The following is a 27802-nucleotide window of genomic DNA, read 5'->3' as shown; positions in this document are numbered from 1 at the left end:
TAAGTTTAAACAAGGAAGGTTTATTTAGCAAATAAACATTATTTTTTCACATGTTCAAAGCACCACAGCGGAAGCACAGACTCGTCTCATAGAGTGGGCCATCATAACAAAGCACTTCATTTTTACTTGTTGATTCAAGCTGCTCTTCATATTTTTGTCCACCAGATGTCACCAAAGAGTAATGAACCCTTTTTACAAGCTTCACCTGGCCTTCACTACCAGGCGGTATAAGTTAGACATGAACCATGATGTTGATGCTGTGAATACAATATTTAACTTCATCAAGCTGAAAAACAGCTGGTTGCACTTTTGATTCATACTAGATGAGAGGAGAAGTTTCCCCACATGTGGAGACAAGCTCGGAAAGATGTTTCCTCTCTTTGGATCTGCCATCATGTGTGAACAAACATTCTCTGTGACGACATTTAACAAATCCACTGATCCTCCCTCAGTGATGATCACCTGTTTGTTGTCGTTCATATTTGAACCAGCAAATGCACACAGTGAAACAAATATGTGAAAAAAGTTTCATGCATGTTTCTTCAGCACAGTGTTGTTTCCTGACTGACGGCTCCCTCACATTCATACTGATGTTAAACTAGTTACAGCCAAAATGTTTAAAAAAAATGACAAAAGTGACTGAGATTGAACAAAAAGTCAACTTTTTATTCAATCTCATGTTTGATATTAGTTTGACACATTAGAGACAAACACCCATCGATCTCCTCGGCCAGCTCAGGATAAAAACACTGAAGTGCAACAGCTTCCTGCCAATCCTGAGCAACACTTTAGCTTTGCACCGACATTCAATCTGTAGCTAAATGTCTTTTATCAAAGCACAGCTGCTGCAAAATAAGAATCATTCTGGAATTTGACTAGAACAGTAAAACATCTTCTCACTTTATTAACATTTAGTGACGCATATACATGCGTGCGCGCACACACACACACACACACACACACACACACACACACAGTCGCAAAAGTTTTTTATTCAGGCTTGTGCACTCTTAAGCTTTCTGTTAAATGGCATAAATATAAAAAAGTACATCAACAGTTGACAGCAAAAATATAATTTGAAAAAAAAAATCAACTGAACCAAAAACAACATATTATATTAGAGTTTAAGCGTAAGTAAAAATATTCTAAAAATGAAATCATAATTTTTCTATCTGCTAAATATTAATTTACAGTAAAACATGAGTGCACATGTTTAACTAGACTGAGTTAAATATGAGCTGAAATGTTTCTTCATCATTTGCATGACAGCTTTCAACTGAATATGAAACATAATAGAAACGTGAAACTTTAATAAATCCTGAATTTAGAGTTAATGTTTTGCTTTGGGCCATTTTTAAATTTGCTTGTCTCGTTATTTTTCTTTTTACTGATCCAGATAATAAACTGTAACGTCTTCAAAGGGGACAATTTTTTGGAGTTCCAATTATTTTAATCTGTTATGATCAAAACAAACCATCACTGTCCTAATGAAAAACATGAACCTCAGAGAAACTTTTTTCAGTGAATTATTTATAAAGCTGCACACTGAAAATGGGAAAGGATTCAGGAGGAGCCATGAAACTGCAGCAGGAGAGGAAACACTGAGATCAGTAAATGATCAAATTAAAGTTGAAATGATGGAAATGTGACTGTTTTAAAATGGTATTTTTTCTATTTTATTTTCAACGACAAAAAACAAAAACAGGTTTCAAATATGACCAATTCACACTTTTTAAGATCGTTCGGAGGTGAGATTTATGGAGCGGCCATTTTCTCTTCTTTGTGAACCTGCGGGAACAAAGTCAAAATATTCAAGAAACACAACTACACTGGTCACACACTGAGTGAATAGAAACAAAGTCTTTATCTTCTTTGACATAAATCAAAGGTTAAGATCTAACATGAGGGAGTTGTAAAGAATGTTTGATGTTCCTGCCAACAAATGATGAATGTTGATATAGTACATCAGTAAAACTCACCTTTCTTCAAAAAGCAAGCTTTAACTCACACTTTAACAACAGCAACAAGAACACTGATGACTATGGCAGCCCATACAGGAGACCCTGAAACAGAAGAGAAAACATTGGTGTAACTCAGACTGTGACTGCATGTCAGGAACAAACAGCAGGTTTAACCAGCGAGCTCAGTGATGTCAGCATGGATCTAACTTCCTGTTTCCTCCTGCTCGTCTCCACAGCTAACAGGCTGGTTCTGTTTCTGCTCTGAGCTGTGAGGATGATGATGTTGGAGCATCCTCCTCTATGAAGGATGTTTGAATCTCTGGGCTGCGGCTCAGAGACTCCTGCTTTCCTCCTGCTGAGCCTCCTTTCCTTGACATTACTTCTAAAAACACATTTTTATAGACATGCTTTAATATGACCTCTTTTTATCATCCTGTAGAAAATCCAGAATAAATAAAGGCTGAAAACACGCTGTGTGTAAAATGAACCACTGAATTAAAGATTTAATTTAAGCTGTTGGGATTAAACCTGTTTTTAGACACTAACACTTCACACAAATCTGAATTCTTTTGCGATCAGCTTTATTTTGAAAAACTGTTGGCTCTCCTGATGAACACACTGGCACTGAGCACTAACTCTCAAACTAAACTATAAGAGAGTGCAGTGAAGCGACCCTTCCTGAATATATATTTGACATATTTACCAAAAGCTGAGAGTTATTCTTTAACAAAGACACAGCTGTGATCATCTTCATCAGCAGGTTAACAAAACTAAAGGACAATTTAAGCAGTTTGTTTTCTGTGTTCTGGTTTCAGACGAAGATGATTTATTTCCTAAATTAGAAATCTGAACTTGTAGAGTTTATTTGCTGCTTTCATTTCCATTTTCTCTTTAAAACCTTAAACCTCTGACTTTATCTTGATTCTGTTTGTGTGGAAGCTTCATCTGCACAAACATATTTGTGACCTCACTGAAACCAACAGAGGAAATAATTAAAGGTTTATTACAGGTTTATATTATCCTGCAGTCAAAAATCTACAGAGTGTGTTCAAGATAATAAATTATTAAACACTAGGACACCCTCTGACCTTTTAAGTAATAAGCGATCATGAAATAACATAATTTCCTTGGAGATTATTAAAGTATTCTGATTCTGAAAACAAAGTTGTATCTCCCTCATATTAGAGTGTGTAACTGCTCTTATCCCCTGAGACTGAAAAGTGTTTCTTTTGTCTGATCAGCTGTTTTACAGCTAAAACCTTCAGTGAGATTTTGGTACATTTGGCTCAACAGTTATTTTTTCACTTTCAGGTTTAATGTCCCTGCACGCTGCCTCCACCCTCGTCCTCTAACTGCATCAGTAACACTGAGTAACACTGAGTAACACACTATGCCATCACAGTGCTTGACCTCCTGATGTCTTTCAAATCAGGGAAGATAAAATAAACATTACAACTGAAATAAAATTTAAAAAAAAAGCTTTATAGAACAGAGTTAAGCACTGCTTACAGAGAGCTCACAGGTTAGCTGCATTAAATAAATAAATGTTAAACTGAAATTAAAATTTGATTGTTAAATAACTGGGCTGCAAAAATAATGTTATAAAGTACATGTTTGCAGGACGCTGGTACTGCAGCACCATAAAGTTTGATCTTTTACTCATTTGAATTTGATTAAATTTGTTGTGTTCAGCTTTTTCTGACACTTGGATTTTGCAGGATAATCTAAACCTGTTTGAAGTCAGTAAATGCTGATGTGTCACACAGCACTGAACTATAATAACTGGTGTTCCTAATATTTTGACCCACAAACAGAAGTGTTTGAAATCTATTAAAAATCTTTTGAGCTGGATGAATGATGGAATTTGGAGCAAATCAATTTTTTAATAATATAAATGACCCCCAGTTACACTGTGCTGTAAAGGTTACTAACAACACATTAAAATCCGAATGCACTAAATCACAGCAGGAAAATATGAGTAAATCAAAGGCTTTGGGACAGATTTACTCAACTAGACAAATTATTGTGATGATGCAATTGCAGAATGAGCTTCTAACAGTGTGCTACTCATATATAAATAAGTCAAATTTTATTTGTGACACACAGTACAACATGCAGCGACATGCTTGTGTCCGAACTGCAAACAGGCTGCAGACGTGGCCGCCAATCAGTTTACTTCAGTAATAACCGTCATTCTGTCATGAGCAGAAGAGCTCAGAATTTATCCAGTGAAGAGCTGCAATATTACAAAATATTCCACCTGAAATCTTCACACCTGACCTGTATGATGTTGGATGAACACCAAACACGACTTAGTTACTGTGTCACATCGGTAAATGTGTGATTGCTCCGGTAAACAGAGAATACAGAAACAGCAGTTCTGTTTTACTGTCGCCTTCCATTACCATGACTGGCCTGTGTTACTTTTGTGTGAGATTACTTTGGAAGCACTCGTTTGTCTAAGCCAACACTGCCACCTACTGGCAAAACTCAATATTGCCTTAGCGCCACATCAGGTGAGAGTAAATGAGCTTTTTCGCTCTGTACTGTGTCAAACTACTGTCACAACAAAAACATTGTTATCAGACTTTGTTTAGACAACAGCCAGGTTTGATATCACTGTCTATTAATATTTGTTAACATTGTCTTTTATCACACTCACATTAGTGTTTAATACTCCAAACATTAGGGCGCTAATGTCTGATCCTCATGTGCTTTTGGCATTAACCTAAACTGACGTCACTCTAACTCTATTCCAACCATATGATTGGATCATTACTTTAGCCATCAGAATTATTGTCTGAAGGCTAAGGCTCTTCCTTTTCCATGTCAAGTTCTTATACAGTCGTCTCTGTCCCCTCACCAATTACCAGATTGTCTATAAACTCTGATTTTTTTTCCAGGACTTCACGTTCTTCCTAAATGATCTCCTCACTGTGCTGCTTCCTAATGTTAATACTTTGTGTTTGTTTACCTTGCTGACTGCCCACCTGTGAATGACATCAAGCAAATGATGTAATGTATGAATCAACATTAGGATTCTGGACTTTACCTTGTGGTGCAGAGTCACTCTTCCCTGTGGAAACAAAAAGGTACAAAAGGTTCTTTTTATAACAGTGTAGCAGACAAAGATGCATAAATATCAGAGAACATAATCAATTTGAGAAAATTGAGGATAAAATTGTGTAAACGGTTGAAATAGTGACCAAAATATACATTCAACAATAAATACACAAGGAAATGATGTTGGAGGCTCATAAAAAATATAATAAAACAAGAAACTATGACAACCATGACAAGTAAATTTTGTGGAATTAACAACAAACTGCATGCTGAAAATATTAGTAAATCACATTTGCATTATTTATTTAAATATTATTCTTTTTACTCCTGCAAATACATATGTGAGAAGGCCAGCCACAAAAATCACACCAGCTTTTTCTAAATCCATCACAGGATATTTGCATTCCTGAGATTATTGTGTGTGTGTGTGTGTGTGTGTGTGTGTCATTTCAGTCTTTCAGAGACGTCTCTCTGTCATGTCCCTTCATACTGCCTCACTCCTGCTCTTATAGCTGCATCAGTTGTCAAGCAAGGCGGGACTGAAAGAGATTGAAGTCCCCCTCTGGTAGGATCTCCCCTCTCAAATTGGTCCTGGGTAAGGGACCAGACAGTGAACTTTCAAAAGACCCCTATGAGTGAAAAATCTAGGGAAAACCCTGCCCAGGATAGCGTTTCTGGGCCCCGGCCCAGAGAAGGGACCGCGAGCACATGGTGGCCTTAGCCTATATCCCTTGTTCAGCCAATGACTGTAGAAAAAATGGACGATGCGAGAGCACTTCCTCCCATTGTGCAAAAATGAAGCTAAAATACCCCGCTTGTGGAGGCTGCCATCTTGCATTTTTGGAGCCAGAGTCTGTGCAGTAGTGACTTGAGGTGGAGCAACTGTGTCACACTCTCACCCACACATCTGCTGGACGTGACTGCAAACACGCCCTCCTACACTTTTTAAGTAGCCCAGCTGTTGCAGTTTATCTGCTGATGGCTTTACTGCGACTGACGACTCATTTAATTAAGGTAAATACAAACATGTCACTGTTATGAAAAAGACACACAGCTTAGCATTTTATAGTTCTAAAATCACTCTGTTGTTAATTCGTTTGCTAGATTAGCCGCTAGCATACGCACTGTGTTGGAGGCTTGTTGCTAGCGATGCTACACACCTGTTACTCTAATAGTCTGTATTATTGAATGATTCAGCACTCTTGAGTTTTCTTTATCCATCTTTAGACAGAGACGAGATCAGCTGCTCATTCCACAGAGGCCCAGAGTTACTGTTAATATCAAAAATATAATGCTGTCCTTTGACATTTTAACATAAAACTGTGAGTGTCATGGATCTAAAACTGTTTAAATCTTCAGAGCCCTCTACAGCCTGGTAACATGGAAACTTTAAAAACAGCAGCAGAAGATTTCAGTAAGAAAATCTCCCGGAGCCACCATTCCCCCGAATTTCTCCTGATTTTCCACCCGGACAACAAAATTGAAAAACCATATCCCAGATTGGCCCGGCCAATTCCAGTTTCCAACAATGGCTACTTCTACTGCAGCTACTTATTTTTAATATTACTCTTTCTGGGTCGCAAAATAAACTTTTAACATATTTTCAGGTGAGAATGTAGCTGTGTAAACTTCAAATATCTGAGCTGGCAAGAATAGCAAACTCCCGGCTCATTGTTTTCAAACTCTGACCCCTCTGTCTCTGTCCTTTACGCTGCTGTTTTCACTCAGTCTGATCTTGTGACACTCTCCACTTTAGAGGATGTGGTTCACCATATTAAGCCCACAGGTTCCCCTCGGGATCCTTTCCCTCCACAATTCTTTAAAGAAAATTTTCTTAGCATACGACAGTATGTCCTTGACATTATTAACAGCAGTCTGTCTTCTGGTATGGTTCCTGCAAATTTCAAACATGCAGTAGTGCACCCACTGCTTAAGAAACCTGGCCTTGATCACACAGTTTTAGCCAACTATAGGTCTATTTCCACGCTGCCTTTACTCTCCAAGGTTTTAGAGAAAATTGTTTTTAGTCAACTGAAAGATTTTCTAGATGATAATGGTATCTTTGAGGTTTTTCAATCAGGTTTTAAAACCCTTAATAGAACAGAATCTGCATTATTAAGGGTTTTTAATGACATCCTTCTGGCATGTGATTCTGGTAACCATGTTGTTCTTGTCTTGCTTGACCTAACTGCTGCCTTTGACACAGTAGACCACAATATTCTAATTTAATCTCGATTAAATGATGTAGTGGGTATTGGTGGCACTGCACTTAATTGGTTTAGGTCTTATTTGTCAGATAGAACCTTATCTGTCAGCCTTCTCGGTTCCGAATCATCTTCTCCTCTGTCATGCGGCGTCCCACAGGGCTCAATTTTAGGGCCACTGCTCTTCTTACTGTATATGCTCCCCTTAGGCGCAATCTTTGAGAAGTATAACATTGCACATCATTGTTATGCCGACGACATACAGATGTATTTCGAACTAACTGATGATCCCGCTATGTCTTTGTACGGCTTTTGCGATTGCATGCATGAGGTCAAAAATTGGCTGGCAGGTTACTCTCTTATTCTAAACGACAGGAAAACTGAAATTATCGTGTTTGACAGCAGAGTCCCCCGTGACCAACTCCGTGATGCCCTTGGTTCCTTTAACAGTTTCCTCACCGACACGGTTAGTGACCTGGGTGTATTTTTGGATAGCTCTTTTAAGTTCGAGAAACAAGTGTCTTCTGTTGTTAAATCTTGCTTCCATCAACTGCGTCTTATTAGCAAGGCCAGACATTATGTTCCGCTTTGGGACCTTGGAAAGCTTAACCACGCCTTTGTGACATCTAGGTTGGATTATTGCAACTCACTTTACTTCGGTCTTAACTCTCCTCTTCTCCGTAGAATGCAAATTGTTCAGAATGCGGCTGCTCGTCTCCTTACTGGTAGTGGGCGCCGTGTCTCTATTACCCCTGTCCTTGCTGATCTGCATTGGCTTCCCGTCAAGTATCGTATTCAATTCAAATCCTGCTGCTTACCTTCCGAATTATGAACAATATAGCGCCAAGCTACCTCATTGAGCTACTTAGATTATACACCCCTACTAGAGCACTAAGATCATCTTCCCAGTCACTCTTGGTACTGCTGAGATCCCGGCTGAAGACTAGAGGTGACCGCACGTTTGCCTTGGCTGCACCCGATTTATGGAATAACCTCCCCATCGCTATACGCGAGTCTGATTCCATCCATTCCTTCAAATCGCGGTTAAAACCCACTTATTTAGCCTCACCTTTTCTTCCAGTTAACGCTTGCTTGTTAGTTAGCTTAATGGTTATTCTTATCTTCGGCTTATTCTTAATTACTTTTAAACATTTTTAATTTTTTGACTGTTTTATCCTTTACACTTCGTTTTCTTTTATGCTTTTATATGCAATTCTTTTGCTTTGTGTTTTAATGCCATTCAACCTGCTAGCATGTTTTGGCACCTTGCCATAGCCCTCATCCTTCCCTGTTACTTCACCCTACTCTCTTACATGTTAAGGACTTGGTACACCACTGGTTTTTAAATGTGCTATATAAATAAAGTTTGTTGTTGTTGTTGGGTTCCATCCTTAGAAGGCATGGGATCTCATTTCATTGTTATGCCGATGACTGCCAAATTGATTTACCACTAAAGTAGAAGGATGGCATCTCCATAAAACCTCTCTTGACATGTCTAGATGACATTAAAGCTTGGTTGGCTCTAAACTTTTTAAATTTTAACGAAAAAAAAACAGAAGTGTTGGTGTTTGGACCTAGTGGTCCCTGTGAGTCCTCCTCTGTTGATTTAGGATCCCTGGAAGTCTATTTTAAACCTGTTGTTACTGACCTTGGTTTTAAGTTGGACAGTGATTTTAAATTGGACAACCAAATCAGAGCAGTGGTGAAGTCCAGTTCTTATCATTTAAGGTGACTGGCAAGAGTAAAATCTTTTCTTTCGAGGCAGCACCTTGAAACAGTGATCCATGCTCTTATTTCTTCCCGCCTGGACTACTGTAACTCACTTTATGTGGGGGTCAGTCAGTCATTGCTCTCACGTCTGCAGCTGGTTCAAAATGCGACTGCATGACTCCTAACAGGAACTTGAAAAAGATGATGAAACCCCCACGGTCTTTTGCTACTCAGGTTAAACATGATATATAAGTCACTTAAATAACTTAAACATGTTATCGTTTGGCCTTTTTCAGTGTTTTATTTGTTCGTGAGTAAATCGGTTTGGCTGAGATTAAAGTTATTAGATTAGATTAGATTAGATTAAATAAAACTTTATTAATCCCTCAGGAGGATTTCTCTAGGATTTTCACACAGCTGAATAAATGTCAAAAGGAAGCTGATTAAACAGAAGTGTGAGATGGTCGAAAATTTACGCCAGCGTCCTGTTATATTTTACATAGCAAGGAGCAGACGGCAGAGTTTCACTCCACCGAGGGAGTTTGTGATGTATTTCACAGTCGCTCACTTCCAGTCTATGCGTCCACCTGAGGACCCGGCCCAATTAGATTGTGAACACCCCCGGCCTATTTACGGCCGGACAATAAAAACGGTGACATTTAACTTATTTTATCCAATAAATAAACATTGTAAAATTCAAGTTTTTTGTATAGGTATGTATATGTATACCACTCTTCCACCCCACCACCCCAAACAGCCCCTTTGAATATCTCCCTAATTCTGAGGTCTCGAGGTTGACATCATTTTCAAACCCCCCGCGGCTACTCAGGTTAAACATGATATATAAGTATCTTAGATAATTTAAATATGTTATTATTTGGCTTCTTTCTGTTTTATTTGTTCCTAAGTAAATTGGTTTGGCTGAGATTATAGATTATAGTTTTCACACAGCTGAATAAACATCAAACGGAAAACTGATTAATCAGAAGTGTGAGATGATCGAGAATTTACGCCAGTGTCCTGTTATATTTTAGATAGAAAGAAGCAGACGGCTGAATTTATTAAACTCCACTGAGACAGCAATGACACAAAACTGAAGGCTAGCCCCTCTAATTACACAGCCGCTCACTTCCGGCCTTCAGAGGACCTGGCCTACGTAGACCGCGAAGGCCGGGTCCTCAGCAAGTTGCAGCGTATGAATTTGGACACCCCTAAAATCTCTATCGTTGGCGAAATTCATATTGTTTCAACCGTATACCGTTTATACCGCCCACCCCTAGTTCCTATGCAAAATGACTAGGCAGAAGCTACAGTCTTACTGACCCAAACCTCTTCTTAATTCGTACACACAGGAGTTTTCTTTTAGTTTATACATTTTAGCACAAAGCCAACAGCAAATCTGGAAACTAGCTCAAAGACAACTTCAGACAAAAAGTATTTTGGCCACAGAGAGACAGGTAGAGTTGGAAATGGGGGACACAATACTACAAGCCTGCAAGTTGATGTACACTCAGCTGTAACATTACTCTGAGCTCTTGTTAGCTTTATGTTAGCATACTGCCTTTGCAGATGCTTGCAGAGAGTTGCTGTCGGATGTTATTAGCAGTTGTTTGTGGTCTGGGCGCAATGTGCACTTTATGATCACGTTCTTCACCTTCATGCAATAAAAGTTAATATTGCTCCCCTGCAATAAAGTCAGTAGATTGCAACAAGGGAAAAATGCGTATTTCCTTTTCCTATCTGCCCATAAGGCAGGTAATAGAAGAACATATCTGACACAATTAAAAACAGAATTGTTAACTTTAATATGATCACTGACATTAGCATCTAGATGCATAACACATTCCTGTCCAACACTGTTATATATATATTAGTGCTGTCAGCATTAATCTCGTTAATACGACATTAACACCATAACTGCATTAACACGGCAAATCCCCATTATCGAGTTAACACAGATTGCACCGTGCGAGGGATGCACAGCGTCAACCCATTAGCGTGGTTAGCTTGTTAACGCGTTAATGCTGCGTTAACATTGTTTTAATTAGATTAACGCTGACAGCACTAATATATATACATACTGCCTGACCCACAGGAAAAAAAAAACACAAGTCACCATCTGGATTTAACGGCGCAGGTGTGGCAAATGTCCTCTATTAAATTGTAGGTCCAGCTTCAGCAGCGTTTTGTGCTTAAAACACAAAGTCAGCTGACAACCTAAATATACTGAATGTCCTGACATATACATATTAAGGGGAAAAGCATAGACATATTCCAAGGTGACGCTGCTAGGATTCAATGGACTCAAATTATGAAAAAGTGACTCCCTGAACAGGGAGCTCAAGGGATCATATTCACATTGGCCTCTACAGAGTCGAGACGTCAACCCCACTCTGAATCTTTCTGATGGAGAAGACTTTACACAGCAGTACGATTCTCCCATCATCAAAACTCTCAAAATTATTGAAACTCTGCATGAAAATAAATATGGCGAAAAAGGGCCATCATCAAAGCTAGCTGTGGTCCGACATGTTTGAGTGTGTGACTTTTTTTTTTTGGGCTGTGCAGTGTACATGCCACTGTATGCCATAACATTTGCACTCCACATATTTGTTTCATTTATTTATGTATTGATCAAAAGGTCATTCATTAATCTCTTAAAACGCCTCCTGAGATCAACTTTCAGATCCAGGATTGACTCATCCTGGTTATATTCATCAGGTTTTCTGTTCTTTAAAGCCTCACAAGATTTAAATTAACCAAGATGGATTTAATCACCTGATATGAATTTATGCTTTTCTGATCCCAGTGTAGAGGAAACACAGCAATACTGAAGACTGCGATCAGCAACTCCTACAACACTGTTTAACCCTTACAAGTTAATCTGTACACCGGACAGGGCTGAGAGCACTGGATAACAGATGGCTGGTCAATCAGTGCATCTCTAGTAGCAACTTTTGTTTGCTTGCTTCAACAATAAGATTCTTACTATCCAAAGACAGCAACAGAACACCAAGGAACAAATAGGCCACAGAATAACATCGGTGGTGTTTTCTGTTTTTTCAAAGAAAATGGGAGTTGAAAAAAAAAATATTAGTCAGCTGTTTAGAGGAAAATCCACATTTCTCTCTTAACCTCCTAAGACCCGAACTCTTTCATGGCATGCATTTTTAAAAGCTCTTTGCTATTTTGGGATCTGATTAATGTAAAAACAAAGAATTACCAGAATTTTTTTTTTTACCTGATTTTTGTTTCTGAGAGGAACGAGATCCACATATGAGGATATTCGCTTTAAATTTTGATAGAACAGTGGCAGTATAATGTCCTCGTGAGTGGAAATCAGGTCCTTGTAGAGCAAAAGTTTGTATTTTGGTCTAGACATCCCAAAATGTGATGTCCACTTATGTGGACACCAGGTCCTTGGAGGTTAAAGTAGGTGCTAATAAATGACATTTCAGCTACTTTCAAACTCAAGAACCCTGCAGCCAAATGTAAAATCTGGAACCTTTCTGCAGCCCTTACAAGTCACATTAGACTAAGTTACAGTCTCTCTGTCTATATGTTGATGATTTTCTTGTTGAAAGCAGATTCTTTAATTTCTTGATGCGTGCTCAATCATACAAGTAAGTAAATCCCCCAAAGCTGATTCTGTTCACCTGGACGTAGCGTTTTCAGTGGGAGAAACGTTTCATCGCTCATCCAAGTGACTTCTTGAGTCTCAGCTGACTGCAGGTTTCCCCAGTCTTATAAGCAGTACATTATACAACAGTACAACAGGCTGGGAGGTCAGTTCCTTGATCAGATTCTTTAATTGGTGAAGTCAACACTTTGGGACTCATTAACATGTGTGAATTACTCCCTCCTGACTGAAGTGTTATACCTGTATAAAAGTAATAAGTCAAGGCGCACTAACAGATCTCAAAATATTCGGTTCACTTGAAATGGTCTTAACATCGATGCACTGTTTAATGTCAGTTCCTCGAACAGCAACGCTGCAGTCCTGGTTGGTGTTGAGTCAAAGTCTTATTTTATCATGTTTGCACTGAATGAACCTGACCTGGAGTAGGTTTGAGTTTACTGCTATGCTGCTGTGACTGCAAACATCAAAAGCTGCTTCACAGACCTGGAAGATCCCAGCATCACACAGAGAATAGGAACCGCTCTCCCTCTCACGCCCGGTGTGGATGGGCCTGGGCCCCCTGGCCTTGGGGATTTACTTACCTGGACGATTGAGCATCAAGACACAACAAGATGTTTATTATATAAATTATGGTCCTATTAGAATAAAAAAGGATGATAAAGCAGTGCGAGCCTACTTTGACTAATAAGTCAGTTCAGTCGAGTCGTTTTAACGGATTATCCTTCACTCACCACATCTACAGGAAACAGTTTGTTTCTTTCTTAGTTTTATTGTTTAATTTATTAACATCAATATAGAAAGACTGCTCAGACTTCTCTCTATTATATGTTATTTTAAATTTGCTGCTATGTTTGTATCATTAAGTCTTCTGTGGTTTGCAGCAACAATTAGGCACTTCGTATGTTGGGCAACTCCCATCTCTGGATTCAGGACATAATGACACCTGTAAGAAGTCTTATATACAAACAAAATCATTTATGAGTTGAATTCAGACTAAAGTTGCTTTTTGCTTCAGTGTCAGTGAGTCTGACATTTTCCAGATATTTGAAGTTTTTATGAGTTCATTATTTAATCTTTTGTTTCCTTGAAGACGTCACTCTTTGCATTGAATCTGAGAGTATTATTTACGTTTTTCAAAAGCAATAAGAAACATTTAAGGATCAAAATGCCACTCACCATTCAAATGTACATTGATTTCCTTTTGCGCCCGATTTTTGGTTTCCTCCTGTGTGGCGACACAGCGATAGCGGCCACTTTTTTCCACAGTAGCTTTGAGGGTGATGTTGAAGCGACCTCCTTTGTCAGAGACCTGTGACTCCTCAGAAGGAATGATTTGATCGTTACTGTCCCGCCACTCCACTGTAGGTTTGGAGAGTCCACTTTGAACATCACACTGAAGCAGCACCCCGCCATTTATTTGATCATGACTTGTGACATGAGGCTCTGCTGCTACTGTGAACACATAACAGACAGATTATGTAAGAACAATCACAGTTAATTGGTTATTTGTTCCTGTTCAGCTACTCTAAGTGCAGATGTGGATTATAATGTGTTTGAGAACAAAGACCGGAGTACTGCATTAACTTTTCTAACATCACAGCTCTGATGTTTGAGGACAAATTTAGTTTTTACTCTAAACAATATTTTTGACTCACATAAAGAAATTTTTACACAGAAAACGTTTGGACGTCCCAGAGTTTGTCTAAGAGTTATATAAAAGATTTTTAAAAAAGTTTCAGGCATTTAATAATGTAATAACTGTGGACATTACAAAAAATATCATCAACAAAAGCTCTCCAAAATAAAAATACATTTGAATCCACATTTCTCTACATTAAATTTTTAATTACACTGAGAGGGATGCGATACAGTTTGAGCAAAATCTCATCAGGTAGTTTCTACTGGACTGAACAGCTACGTCTAACGAACACGGTGCCCGGATCAATAACAGATTTTTGGTTACTGAACTAATAATTAATTAGATAATGTAGCAAAACCCCACACCAAATATTTACATATACATTTACAAATACAATTAAAACAGTTTTATTTCCCTGAACTGTTTATAAAAAAATAATCAGTAAATGCTTTGCAGGGTTCCAACCAAAAGACAGTAAAGTCGTTGATGGATCAATTTTTAACTGAGCCTCACCACAAACGGAACTCACCTGGGTCGTTCCGGACCTTTAATACGGAGTCTGAAAGGAGAAAAAACACACATGTTAGAGGTGACTGTGGTCTCATCAATTTGGCAGACAGATAAAACTGATGAAAATAAACTCAGAAGTGTTATCCTGCTATATTAGACATGTTTTTTTTTTATAATCCCCAAAGAAAGCACAGTCACAGATTAAAAAAATCCTTAAACATTTAAACTGGAGGCTGGTTTATCCTGGTGGATGGGTGATAATCACACAGTGAGTCACACTTTGAACAGCTGTGTGTCTGAACTATAAGGAGAAATTAATATTTATTCAGTGTTTATAGTTTCATTCGCAGAGATTTTCTTTTCTTTCTGCCTTTTTTTTGAAGACTCCTCAAATTTTAGATAAATTGACATATACAGGAAAATGCATGCACATAGGAGGTTAAGTTCCAAAAGCACCTCATAGCTGCTATTTTTAACTTCTTTTTCAAGGAAAGGTGGGGAATTGACACGGAGTTAGGAAAAGAGAAGAGACGTGTGCTGACAGTGGGAACGACCTTACATTAATCTGTCCTTAATGATGTAGCACAATTTGTCCTAACTCTGATGTTTGGTCATATAAGCAAGAACAGCCTGTAAAAAAAATCCCTTCATTACAAGGATTAGAATTTTAAAGAAGGAACATTTAGGGTCAGATTTACAAACATCTGCATCAGGACAAAATCTTCTTTTGAAGTTGCTGTCAGTTTTGTAACTGTTGTGAACAGATGTGGTTTTGTGGCCTTACAGCATTTGTAATTGTAAGATTTTACTTTTTAGGAAGAAAATATTTAAACAAATCACACAAATGTGAATTATAAAATCTGCAGCACACAATTTACTTTGCAAATTGGACAAAATCATGTCTTCTGCCTGTTGTGTTTTCTTTTTGGGGGGAGACATTATGAGATCAGATGGTGCAGTACCAAAACTCTCTGTCCTAAAACTCTTCAGTCATGCTGAGTGAAGGCGACCCCCACTTCAATAATACAGGGAGTTCCCCCAAACAGAGCAGAAATGAACTGAACTGATTTCTCTCTGCTGAATCTTTGTAAATAAATTCTAAGAGAACTGCAGCTGCATCCAGAGAACTGCAGGTACACGTTTCAGGAAGTCCAGGAAGACTTGAGAAACATGTTGAAATTGAACACAGGTGCTGAGAACCAATGTGGTTTTGTATTGTTTGATCAATATTTTTCAGTTACAGTTTAATCAGATTTAGGCAACAGAATTAGTCACTTATATTTATTTATATTATATTTAGTTTTAGGAAATCTTTCACTTTCACAAATGTGAAAAACCTGTTTAAATAAGTTATCAGTACTTTTAGGATAATTAGGAAAATTAGGATAAAGCAAAGATAATTCAAAACACCAAAATGGGGACAGTCAGCTTGAGATACCATAACAGGACGTCATTAACCAGTTAGTGATGTCATGGTAGTTATGTCCAGCTTTTATATACAGTGTATGTTTGGGGTTTAGCCGGATTATCTCAGTTTGCTGTAGAAACACATGTGAGCATCAGACTGGATCATAGCTTCTACATCCACAGGTCCACTGAGGTCTGTGTGATGTAAAGTTCCTCACAGAGTTGAGACGTCACAGAGATTTTACTTAGTTTAGTGACGACTCTGTGAGCGCGTCAGATTTCTGATAAGTAGACAGGAGCAGGACCAGCATGCAGAAGGGACGGTCTCAGTTTGTCCACCAAATATTGCAAATATCACTACAGGTGTGCTGTAGGGGTGAGACCCAGATGTGCATGCTGACTGTTTCATCTGTAAATAATCAGCTGATAACAGCACTCACCAACAACATCAAGCTTAATCCTGAATGTTTTTCCTTTGGTTGTAAAGTCACAGGTGTAGATTCCTCCGTCCTTCAGCTGAACATGATTTATTTTTATGGAGGCGTTGCCGTTCTTCAGATCATCTGGAAAATGTGAGACTCGACCTGGGAGGGCAGGACTACGATTCACCCCAGTATCATGTATAAACACCTCCTTTTCAGTTCCTTCCTTCGTCCACTCAAACCGCACATGCTCAATTCTGGTGCCGAAGGAACAGGGTAAAATGGCATAATCACCTTCTTTCACAATCACAGATGTCCCTGAAAGACAAAACATGAATTAAACAGTGAGTTCACTCTTCAGTTTAGTTCCTCTTCACATTTTTCTGTGGTCCATGCCCCACTGCACAGTTTGAATGACAGGTTTAAATGGAGGGCAAAGAAGCTGAAGAGTTTGATTATATTTCTAATATAAACTTGATAAATAGTATTTTGTGTTTTATAGTTATTTTGGCCTCTGGTATTGGTTTCTGATTTCATTATTTGTGCATTTAATCCTAATTAGTTATTGATGACTTTCGGTTTATTACTTCCTCTTTGTATTTCCTTTCTCTGCACTCAGTCTTGTTTTGTCTCTTTTTTCCATGTTTGTCTTTCTGTGGACATTTCATATGTTTGAGTTCTTGTCTCTGTGTTAGTGATTTCCTGTTTTATTTTAGTGATCCTTGTTCAGTGTGTTTAGTGTTCAGTTTTACTTTCCTCAGTTTTATTTTCCCTGATGAGTTTCAGTTGTGTTGCCAGGTGTGTCTGTCTGCTGTGGGTTTACAGCTCCTGTCTATCCTCAGCCTTTTTCACATCAAAAACGCTGTGGGTAGTTTGTTTGTTGTAAGTTTCAGACCTGCCAATGAGTCTGGATTTGGGGTCCTAGCTCTTCCTGAAATACCACAACGATCATTGTGAACTGTGAATCATGTTAAACTGTTCCAGTAGTGTCTAAGAATAAAATATGGATCTAGAAATGAGTATAATAGCTCACCTTTACTCTATTTATTACATTTATGTTTTCAGAAGTCAGTCAGTCTCTGGATTGGTCATGATTGACTCTGGGCTGGACCAATTACAGCCGAGGGTGTCAGATGCACCCTCCCCCTTTGCTTGGGCAACAGCTCTGAAAGCAATTTTATCACAGTTATCTGCTTTAATCAGCACATTTGAGAGTTATACCAGAAAGCCAGGTACTACAGGAGCTACAGTATCCAGAGTCATACGCAGTAAGGAGGTAAAATTACTAAATAGATGTCGACTCCTTTTGGAGTAGCTGCTCTGAAGATGATATCAGTGGGAGAGTTATATTCTTAAACTCAGTTACAGCACTTTCAGAAAGACATCTGATGAAGTCTACTCCCCACTGCTGTGTAATCAATTATTGTAAATTTAAATGTTATTATGAAATGATCAGACAGGAGAGGGTTTTCAGGAAACACTGTTGTTCAGTTTCTATGTCATATGTTAAAACGAGAACATATGTGTGGAATTACACAACATTAATAAAATAAAGTCACATGCAGCCAGTAAACGCAACAACAACCAGCAGCTAAGTGCACAAAGAAGCCAGAACACAGTCGAAGGTCTCTGCTTAGCAAACCCTGCAGCAGCTCTGCTCCTGAAACTGACAGTTTGGAGGCGGAACATGAAGGAAGAAGGCACTCATGTGATTGGTCACTTTCAAAGCAGCCACGCCACAGCCTCTGTGATTGACAGGCCCAGTTACTGCAGTTAAACCGGGGTACATGATGGCAGTAACATCAGCGCTGTAAGCCAGGAGGCGGGGGGAAACATCAGGAACACACACTCTGTTTTTACAGTTTAGAAAATGAAAGTTTGCCGAATCAACTGTCAACACTTATACTGGTGACTCTTACTGGATTACTTTAATGATGAAGAAATCTTAAAAACTGACAAATCGAAGGGCTTTTTGTGGGTTTTCAGCAAGCAGCACACAAACCGCTGACACCGACGTTACATCTAAAGACGTCTCCAAATGAACCAACGAGTATCAGAAATAATCAAGAGGATACTTTCATTTCATTGATCAAACCAGCTCCTCACTATGTCCTGCGTTACGCATGTATACTAGGTATTACGGTAAGAGAAACTGAGCTCGGATTTCAAACTAAAAAAATTTTTTTTTACATTGTTTTATTTACTGTTATATTGTTTTTATATTCCCATTTTCTGTGTTGTAAAGCACTTTGTGATTTTTATCTGTGAAAGCGCTATATAAATAAATTTTACTTACTTACTTAAAAGCAGTTTGTGATTTCATCATTAAACAGCATGTATCCAGTCATTAGTGATATAATAAATCATGAAATACATAAAAATATAGAAATTGTTGTTAAAAATGTTAAAATTGTAGATACTATATATTGGCGACTATCAAACTTTTGAGTTGCCGAGCAGCTGAATAATGTTGACACGCCCGTGGTTCAAAACAAGTCAAAGTTCCAGTTTAAAAACTCCTTTAGTTGTTATCAATATCCTTAAAACCATAGCAAAACTGTGATCAAAATATTCCATGAGCGGTCAGCAAAAGTCAACTTGACCCACCACCCACTCATTCACAAAAATTCCCTTGGGCCGTGAACAGCTGATACAGCAATCACTACTACTATTATCAACACCACGTGACCCAAAGCTATGCCTATCCACAACACTATATATAAAAACAAATTTACTATGCTTTGTTGACACATTCATTTGAATTGTTATACATTACTATCATAATAAAGATATTACTTTAGTTTAACAATTTTTATAATTATTTTTGCTACTGTTATTGCTACAATGATTATCACAAAGACTGGAACTATTGCTATTATTATGGCTGGTTAACTGTTATTAGTATTAAACTCCAGCATACCGTATGATGGAGTTCATTGTTTTCAATTATATTATCATTCCGACTTCATTCTGAAGGTACAACTTCATATAATTGTGAAAATCTATCACAGGGAGACAGTCAACCATTAATGCTCACATCGACACATATCATTATGATCAATATTAACAGCTCCAGTGGTATACACATTCACCTAACAAGAGAAAGTTCCCTGCTTTGATGAGGAGGCGTCACCAAAGGAGTCCAAATGTGCAGAGCTGCCTGCTGTGAAGACCTCTTGTGAATAATGGAGCAGCCAAAGTAGCTTCTTTATGTTGTCAGAGCTCAGTTTTTCAAAATAATAATAAAATTCCACAAAGTTATAAAATATTTATTTTCTTATCTGATTTTAAACCCAAATTTAGAATGGATTGTGAGGAAATTTAGTGTCTTCACAAATTAATTTCACTTCTGATGGATACGGACTTAGATTTCAATTTATGCCACAATTTAAGTTATTATTGGTCTATACCTGTAAACGTATAGTGAAAGAAAGGGGACTGGAGACGAGTGCTCTGTGTACCATGGAAAGTTTAAGGGAGGATTCAGGGTCACCTGACCCAACCTAACCGTAAGCTTTATCACAAAGAAAGTCTATTTAAACAAATGAACAATACAGTGTTTGAATCCAAACTGGGGCTGTTGAAGGACATAACCTTGTTAAAAAATGACCACAGGATTCCTCACAGTAATCCTGGGGACCAAGGTAATGCCATCCAGAATAAGTAACTGGTTACACACCAGAGATCTTCAGTAACTTTGAGTTTAGAAGCAGACTGTTACATCAGTGTTGGGAAGGTTACTTTTAAAATGTATTCCACTACAGATTACAGATTACAGATTACATGCCCCAAAATGTATTTTGTAACGTATTCCATTATGTTACTCAATGAGAGTAAAGTATTCTGAATACTTTGGATTACTTAATATATTATCATGCTTTTCACAACTACATGAATGTACTATTGCTGTGATTTATTACTATTAATTACTATTAATTAAAAACCTTAATATAAATGAGTAACAGTAGGTGGACATTAGGTAAGGCTGCACTTTTTGCAGCGATCTCGTATAGAAAACTATTCCACGCGTATATAAAACAGGTTCGCGGCTCCGAACCGTAGTAAAGGGACCTCTGGCTGATACGTCGGGTTCGTGTCGGGCTCGTAGCCTAAAACTAGCTTAACTTTGTCGTCTGGGTCAACTTTGCTAGCGAGAGACAGAGAGAGGCGTTGAAAGACTGCTCCAATGGAACTTATTGTTTTCGGAGGAAAACACGAACACAGTGTACAGTTGAGTCTTAATAGCTGACTTACAGCTGGGCTCGTCGGGCACTCTTCTTGGCTGTAGTGGTTAACATATTTACATGCTTCCAGCTCCTGTTTCTGGTCGGTGACAACTCGTACTTTTCGACTCTCCTTTTTCTCCCTCGCGCTCACAGACACATAAAATTAGTGTCACATGTTTTTGGTCTGAGGGAGCAAACCTTTTGTAGCCGCTGCACTGTTGTGATTTATTCTGAATGATGTTGGATACTATGATGAAGTGTGGAACAACAAATGCAACCAATGGTGAGCAATAAACGGACAAGATAAGTACGGCTAGAGATACTGGACTTACTCAACACCACAAGTTTTATTCGTAACAGTGGCATCGCTTTATTCCACCCATCAACCACCTTCAAACGTACTCAGCCTCTACATCAATACGTTTCTTACCGGATTGATCACCAAACGTCAGTCAGGACAGAGTCATGAAACTGAAGCACATAAAGAGAAGTGGTAGAAACTCCATGTCTGCAGAAATCTGCTGAGGTTCAAAAATAGTATCTCTCTAATAACAGACTCAGAGCCACTCCTCTTAAGGCACTGATCGAGTTCTGAGTTTCTGTTTTCTAAAAGCAGTAAGCCTACACTTCCGGTTTAATCTGTCACTGTTTTTTCAGTGACAGTCACACAGTAGTAGTAGTTCGAGTGCAGGTCTGTGTCCGTGTACATGCGTATGTGTGAGTGTGTGTGTGTTCCATGTTCAGCCGAGAGAAAGTGTCCCTTCACCCGGTTAGGCAAAAGTCAGCAATCATCGGTTGACACGGGTGGCCTTGAAGGAGGTCGAAGAGTCACAACAAACAGTCTTGTTATCTAAGGGAGAATTTGTTATTCCTGTTAGCTTTTGCCTTGAGCATCCAGCTGGCGCCAGGGGGCCGCTTGAGATGAAGATGGTAGTTGTTTTGGTTAGTGCGAACAAACTGCTTCCAATTTTTACAGCTGGTCTAATTTCCGTCACTGGTCACCAAATCTCTCAATTCACATTGTTCTTCTCCAAGATTTTATCCATATAGCGTTCAAAGAAACACAGTCTGAGTACTCACAGCCCTGCCCATCGTCTATCATGTCGGCCAGCCTTGTGGGATTTTGAACAGCTGTAGCCACTTCTTGTTCTTCGATAAGCTGGCTCCAATCAGCCTGAACTCTGTTATCGTGGTTCCGAATTGGTAGATGTCGTTCAAAGTCCTCCATTGAGAGTGTCGCCAGACACACGACGCAACCGACCATCGAGTATCTGGCAACAAATGTCTTCTGAGTATCATACTGATTTGATATTGGCCCTGTGAGGGTGAATATTGCTGATCTAAAGTCAAATTAGTAACTTACAAATGTGGTTATTAGTAAGTTTGTTATATTTAGATTTTGCGTCTGTTAATAATTTGATTTTTTTTTAACATCTTGTATTTTTCTGTATTTTTATTTCATTATGTCATTAATGGCAGATCACATATTAATTATGGTGAAAAACATGTTGACTTCAGGTCTTTGTTTCGTTTACTCGTTTAATACTCAGTATACACATGACGCAAAACAGAATGCGGACAGCTGTGTTAAAAGATAAAGTGACGGGCACGGACGGTGTAGGCATCCACCACGAAACCATCACCCGAACAGCCTTAAGGCCCCACACTGCTGCGTGTTCACAGACACTCCATTGTTCCATAACTCCCCTTCCACCTATGATCAGTCTATTGAACGATTTTCCTAAAGGATTGATCACCAATCGTCAGTCCGGACAGAGTCATGAAACAGAAGCACATAAAGAGAAGTGGTAGAAGCTCCATGTCTGCAGAAATCTGCTGGGGATCAAAAATAGCATCTTTCTAATATAACGAAGCTCGCAGCCACTCCTCTTAGAGTTTCTGTTCTCTAAAGCAGTAAGCCTACACTTCTGGTGTAATCTGTCACCACTTTTCAGTCACAGTTACACAGAAGAGGTGACAGGAGAAAGATTCATGACCAGAAATGACTGGTTATGGTAAAACTCTTTGTGTAGAGGCTGAGGTAGAAACAGAGGATCCACTCCTTTCTCCAGAATCAGCAGGGTCAAAGGTTAAGGCCAGCCTCAGTTTCTCTCTCTCTCACACGCACACACACACCTTATATTTTAGTGCACATTTCCTCAGCACAGCATCATTTGGATTATAATAATTTATTTTACCCTTTAGCTACACACTGTGTGCACAATTATTAAGCATCTTATATTTTATTTTTGAAGGTTATTGTTATTGTTGAATGTCTACAGAGATCTTGGTCAGTCCAATAATATTATCTTAAGTCAAACTGAATATTTAAGAAAGGAAAAATATGAGAATGTGTGTGTGTATAATTATTAGGCAACAGCTCCTGGACACTCTTCAGAGAGGTGTACGGTTTTACTTCAACATAATTCTGCTGTTTTAGAAGGACCCACAAATTCTCCACAAATGGCCTGTAACTGGCCTGTATTTATATAGCGCTTTTCTAGTCCCTAAGGACCCCAAAGTGCTTTACAGAACCAGTCATCCACCCATTCACACACACATTCACACACTGGTGATGGCAGCTACATTGCAGACATTGCAAGCTTTAGTTCAGGTGATGAAGGGGCCATGTCACTCTTTCATCTTTCAGGTCTTTTCTGGAAAGCTGTGCAGTGCAGCGCTGTGATACATGTGATGCATCGTCTTGCATGAAAATCACGTCTTCTTGAAAGATGCAGACCTTTTCCTGTACGTCAGCTAGAAGAAAGTTTCTTCAAAAACTGTCTGTTTGGGCGTTGACTTTGTGTCCATCTTCAGCCTGAAAAGGTCCAACTGGCTCATCTTCAGTGACACCAGCCAATACCAGTACACCACCTCCACCTTGCTGCTGTGTGATTTAACTGGAGCTCTGCGCCTGTTACTGATCCAGCCACAGGTCCATCCATCTGCTGCATCAAGACTCACTCTTATCTCACCACTTATTAAAACCTTCGAACCTTTATTCGACACCTGTGAGCTTGATTACATTACATTTTGTTAGACCAAAGATGGTGAGCCACCCCTCCAGGATTCCTTGAGATGATTGTTCTGAGAAGGAAGTTAAATTCTTTGGACGAGCCTCAAACTGTACAAAGTCTACTTAAGTGTTTGGACAGAATTGCACCTCACTGCTCCTTTGCACATCCTGCAAGGAGGGGGCTGATTGCTGGACTCCCACTGCAAGGTGTGGCCTGACACAAGAGACTGAGCCAAATCCCCTGGGGTGTGGTTTGTTTATTATTTTCCATGATTTTTGTCCCAGCTTTTCCTTTCATGTAATGCTGTTGTTTCCGTTGTATGTATATGACATTATTCTTTTGTGAAGTTGATAAAATCAAGTTCTCAGAGCGTTTCATTAGTCACTCAATTTGCTCCAGCAGTCAAACTTTAGCTGTTGGCTCAGCACAACATTCAAATCTGTATCCCAAGTTTAGAAAGGGGTGTTACACCTACAGTTACAAAATAATTGAGTTGCCTTACACATGTAAACGCTGCTGTCTTTTCCTGTTTTCCATGTAATGCACATTATTATAAACTGTAGGAGTCAAAAATTAATTTCTGGTCTTTGCTCCCATTAATTGTCTCACTGGTCAGTGGTGTTGCAGAGCTGTGTTGTTGTTCTGTCTGTAAGTTGATTAAATATCTGAAAACATGCAAATTCTAAACACTTTATAACTCTTCACTCAGTCCTCACGCTGAGTGCTTAGAGCAGAGTCTCCTTCTGCTCCTCAGGAATGAAACTGGGATTTATTCATTTATTTTATTTTATTTTTTAAGCAAACACAACTGAAGTGTTTCAGGTTTTTAATCTGTTTCTGCACAGACATTTGAACATAGTTAAAATGTCTGTGTACCTGCCAAAAGTGCACACAGATTTTCATGTATTTTCTTGTTTTTTTACTTCTCTTTATCAGAGCCATGTGCACCACCTCTGTGAGAATGCAGCTGCTAATGTGAGCGAGCTAATATTCCAGACTTTAATTATTACCTATAGCCTGCACTGAAAAAAAGGCCATGTTGGATTTACTTGATTCAATAGTGGACATTGGTTGCACACAAATGTTTTGCTTTGGCAGAAACTTAAACAACTGAGTTAAATCAACACAACTTTTTCATATTCAGTAAACCTGTGCATTTTGTGTTCATAAAACGCGATTGAAACATGTTCAGATGAAGTAAGTTGAGCTCTTGGAATATTTTAATCCTTCACAATTTTGTCATTTTATTTCAACACTATTCAATAACTTTTACCCCAGTACTACTTGGTCACTTAAATACTACATGCTGTCTTCATATTACATAATGTTCAACAAAGTCTAGATCCTGGTTACCATAAAAATTCAATGGGTCTTCAACAACTACCATCCTTCTATCTTTATCCTGGTTGCAGGAGGGCTGGGAAATAACCCTGAAGTGATAGGTTACAAGGCACGGTACACCCTGGACAGCTGACCAGTCTATCACATAGAAACAAACAACCATCTACACTCACAGGTAATTTAGAATCACCAGTTAACCCTAACTCTAATAACTGCATGACTTTAAACCAGAATACCCAGAGAGAAACCTGCAAACTAGCCAGAATGTGGATTTGAACACAGGACCTTCTTACTGTGAAGCAACAGCACTAAGCACCATGCCAACAATCTAGGAAATGTGATTTCCTGTATTTGATGCAGAATTTTTTTGTTTTTGTAATAATACAATAAATAGCAGCATGCACGTGGTGTGTGTGTGCATGTAGTTGTCTGCCTCTTATAACTCCAGTGATTTTCCTGCAGTTTGAAATCTTGTGCGATCTTGTGAATTTCATGAGTTCAGCAACTAACCACTCTCACTAGATTGTATCAGGTCGTCTCAATAAGAACAAATTAAGTTGTTGAATTTCGTACAGATTCTTCATGATGTAATTAAGTTCATAGAAACATGAAATTATTGTGTTCAAATTACAAGTTAGACTTTTTTAATGTAACAACCACTCAATTTACTTTTTTTGGTATACTAAAAAAAGTAGAGGTGGCTGCTCGACTTGACTGAGATGGATGCCTTCCTGAAACCACGATCTAAAGAGCGCGAGTCTGAAACCCGTGCAGTGTCGCGGGATTTAACATTGCTATTTTATTGACTTACTTTACTCGAACATGATATGAACAATTTAATCTAGCCTCTCTGCATATCATGTAGTTTCTACACTATGTAGTTACACTTAACTTTAAAGCATGAGGCAATTGTGTTAAATACACGCAAGATGCTTACGTAAATCCAAGAGCTGGCCAATCCCTTTTTTTCAGTGTGAGAGGAAAAAAACAAGAGCTATGCTGTGTGTGTGTGTGTGTGTGTGTGTGTGCGTGTGTGTGTGTCAGCTCTTTCAGTTTTTGTGAGTCTTGAGTTTTCATTTTGTTGGTCAGTATAACATAAAGCTATAGTGTCTTTAAAGCTTCATGTAGCGGACACGCACTTAAATTTCATATTCAGAAGCAAACGTTAGACAGTTTGTGTCTCAACAGGAAAGAAAAAGGATCTGTATTTCAGGAAGCAGCGCACAGACCGCTGTCGATGAGGCCACACCTAAAGTTAAAGCCATCTCCAAATGAAACTGAGTTTCTCTAATAAATGACCATAAATAATCATGATGTTGAAAACACGTTCGCCTGAAAATGTTGACTTCGGTTTGTCTTGTTTACCGTAATACTCAGTATACTCACATAACGCAAAACACAATGCGGACAGCTGCGTTAAAAGATAAAGTGATGGGTACGGATGGTGCAGGCATCCACCCACGAAACCATCAGCCTGAACAGCCTTAAGGCCCCACGCTGCTGCGTGTTCACAGACACTCCATTGTTCCATAACTGCGCGTGCGCCTACGATCAGTAAATAAATAATAAATTAACGATTTTCTTACCGGATTGATCACCAAACGTCAGTCCGGACAAAGTCAGGAAGCAGGAGCTCATAAAGAGAAGTGATAGAAGCTCCATGTCTGCAGAAATCTCCCAAGATTGTGAATACAGTATCTCTCGAAAATAACGGGACTCACAGCCACTCCTCTCAGCGCTCTGACGCAGTTTTGAACACTTTCGGTTTCTAGTGTGCGAAAGCAGCCCAAGAGCACTTCCGGAGTAAACTGTCACAGCATCAGCGCATTTTAGCCTTAACACTGGCATATTAAAATGTCTAACTGCAGTAGAAATAAACAGTTTTGTTTTTGGGGGGTTTTATAAAGAAGAAAAAAAGGTTCGTTATCTTTAGGAGCAGTTCCCAATTTCCCAAAATTGTTTGTGTGTGTGTGAGAGAGTGTCTGAGAGAGAGAGATCAAAAACTAAGGAAAACACAGATGATTCTGTGATATTAACATTATGATGCAGCTTTGTTCGGCAGCTGCAGTCACAGCGTACACAGTGTGTGTCTGTTCGCGTCAGTGAACGGAGATACTGGGTTTACCATAAAACAGCGACTGTGTGTTTCAGACTGACAGCGTGAGGTGATCTGCAGTAAACTTAAGGAGCGCTAAAAGTGATGAAGTTGAAAGAAAAAGGAGCAGTATGGCAGAAAAGAGTCATGTTTTGATTGCAGTGTATTTATTGCAAATCTGTTTCTGTAAAGATTCATAAATATCATGCGCACAAACAAAAAAGAAAGGCCTGATACAAACTCCACTTCCTCCCTCTCGGCTCCCGCTGAGATCACAACATCCTGCTTTTAACTATCGTCCTGTCCATGTTGACCCCAACGAGTTCCTGTTAATAACATCATTGCAGTTCTCTCATTCAGAATCATTAAAGAATTATTACTGTCACTAATTTTATTACACCTGTTAATTCTAAATACTGCATTTTAAGAAAAATGCCATTAGTGCTTTTGCAAATATTTCTGAACTCTTTACTTTATCAAGGTTAAAATTTTAAATGTAACATTGCAACACTAAAAACTCCGTTTGTATGACCAAAACAGAGCAGAGCTGAGACCTGATTTAACACA

The 27802-nt window shown here is 38.8% G+C and overlaps 1 protein-coding gene across 1 annotated transcript; it reads right to left on the bottom strand.

The window, feature by feature from the left end:
- LOC147331604 (butyrophilin subfamily 1 member A1-like) lies at nucleotides 1-26905 on the bottom strand. Its single transcript, XM_086294046.1, has 7 exons — nucleotides 26727-26905; nucleotides 16575-16874; nucleotides 14747-14776; nucleotides 13755-14030; nucleotides 5014-5037; nucleotides 1980-2063; nucleotides 1-1788 (listed from the first exon to the last, which is right to left on the bottom strand). Exons 1-6 carry the CDS (start codon nucleotides 26800-26802, stop codon nucleotides 2005-2007), a joined length of 765 nt encoding a protein of 254 aa, XP_086150172.1. The 5' UTR covers nucleotides 26803-26905; the 3' UTR covers nucleotides 1-1788; nucleotides 1980-2004.
- Nucleotides 26906-27802: the final 897 nt, after the last annotated feature.

The sequence above is a fragment of the Aulonocara sp. 'chitande type north' Nkhata Bay genome, linkage group LG5 (assembly GCF_057382095.1).
Source record: "Aulonocara sp. 'chitande type north' Nkhata Bay isolate Kocher_YH1m ecotype deep benthic linkage group LG5, A_spYH_male_GT1.1, whole genome shotgun sequence".
NCBI classification, from domain to species: Eukaryota; Metazoa; Chordata; class Actinopteri; order Cichliformes; family Cichlidae; genus Aulonocara; species Aulonocara sp. 'chitande type north' Nkhata Bay.
This window is presented reverse-complemented; position numbering and strand designations above follow the sequence as displayed.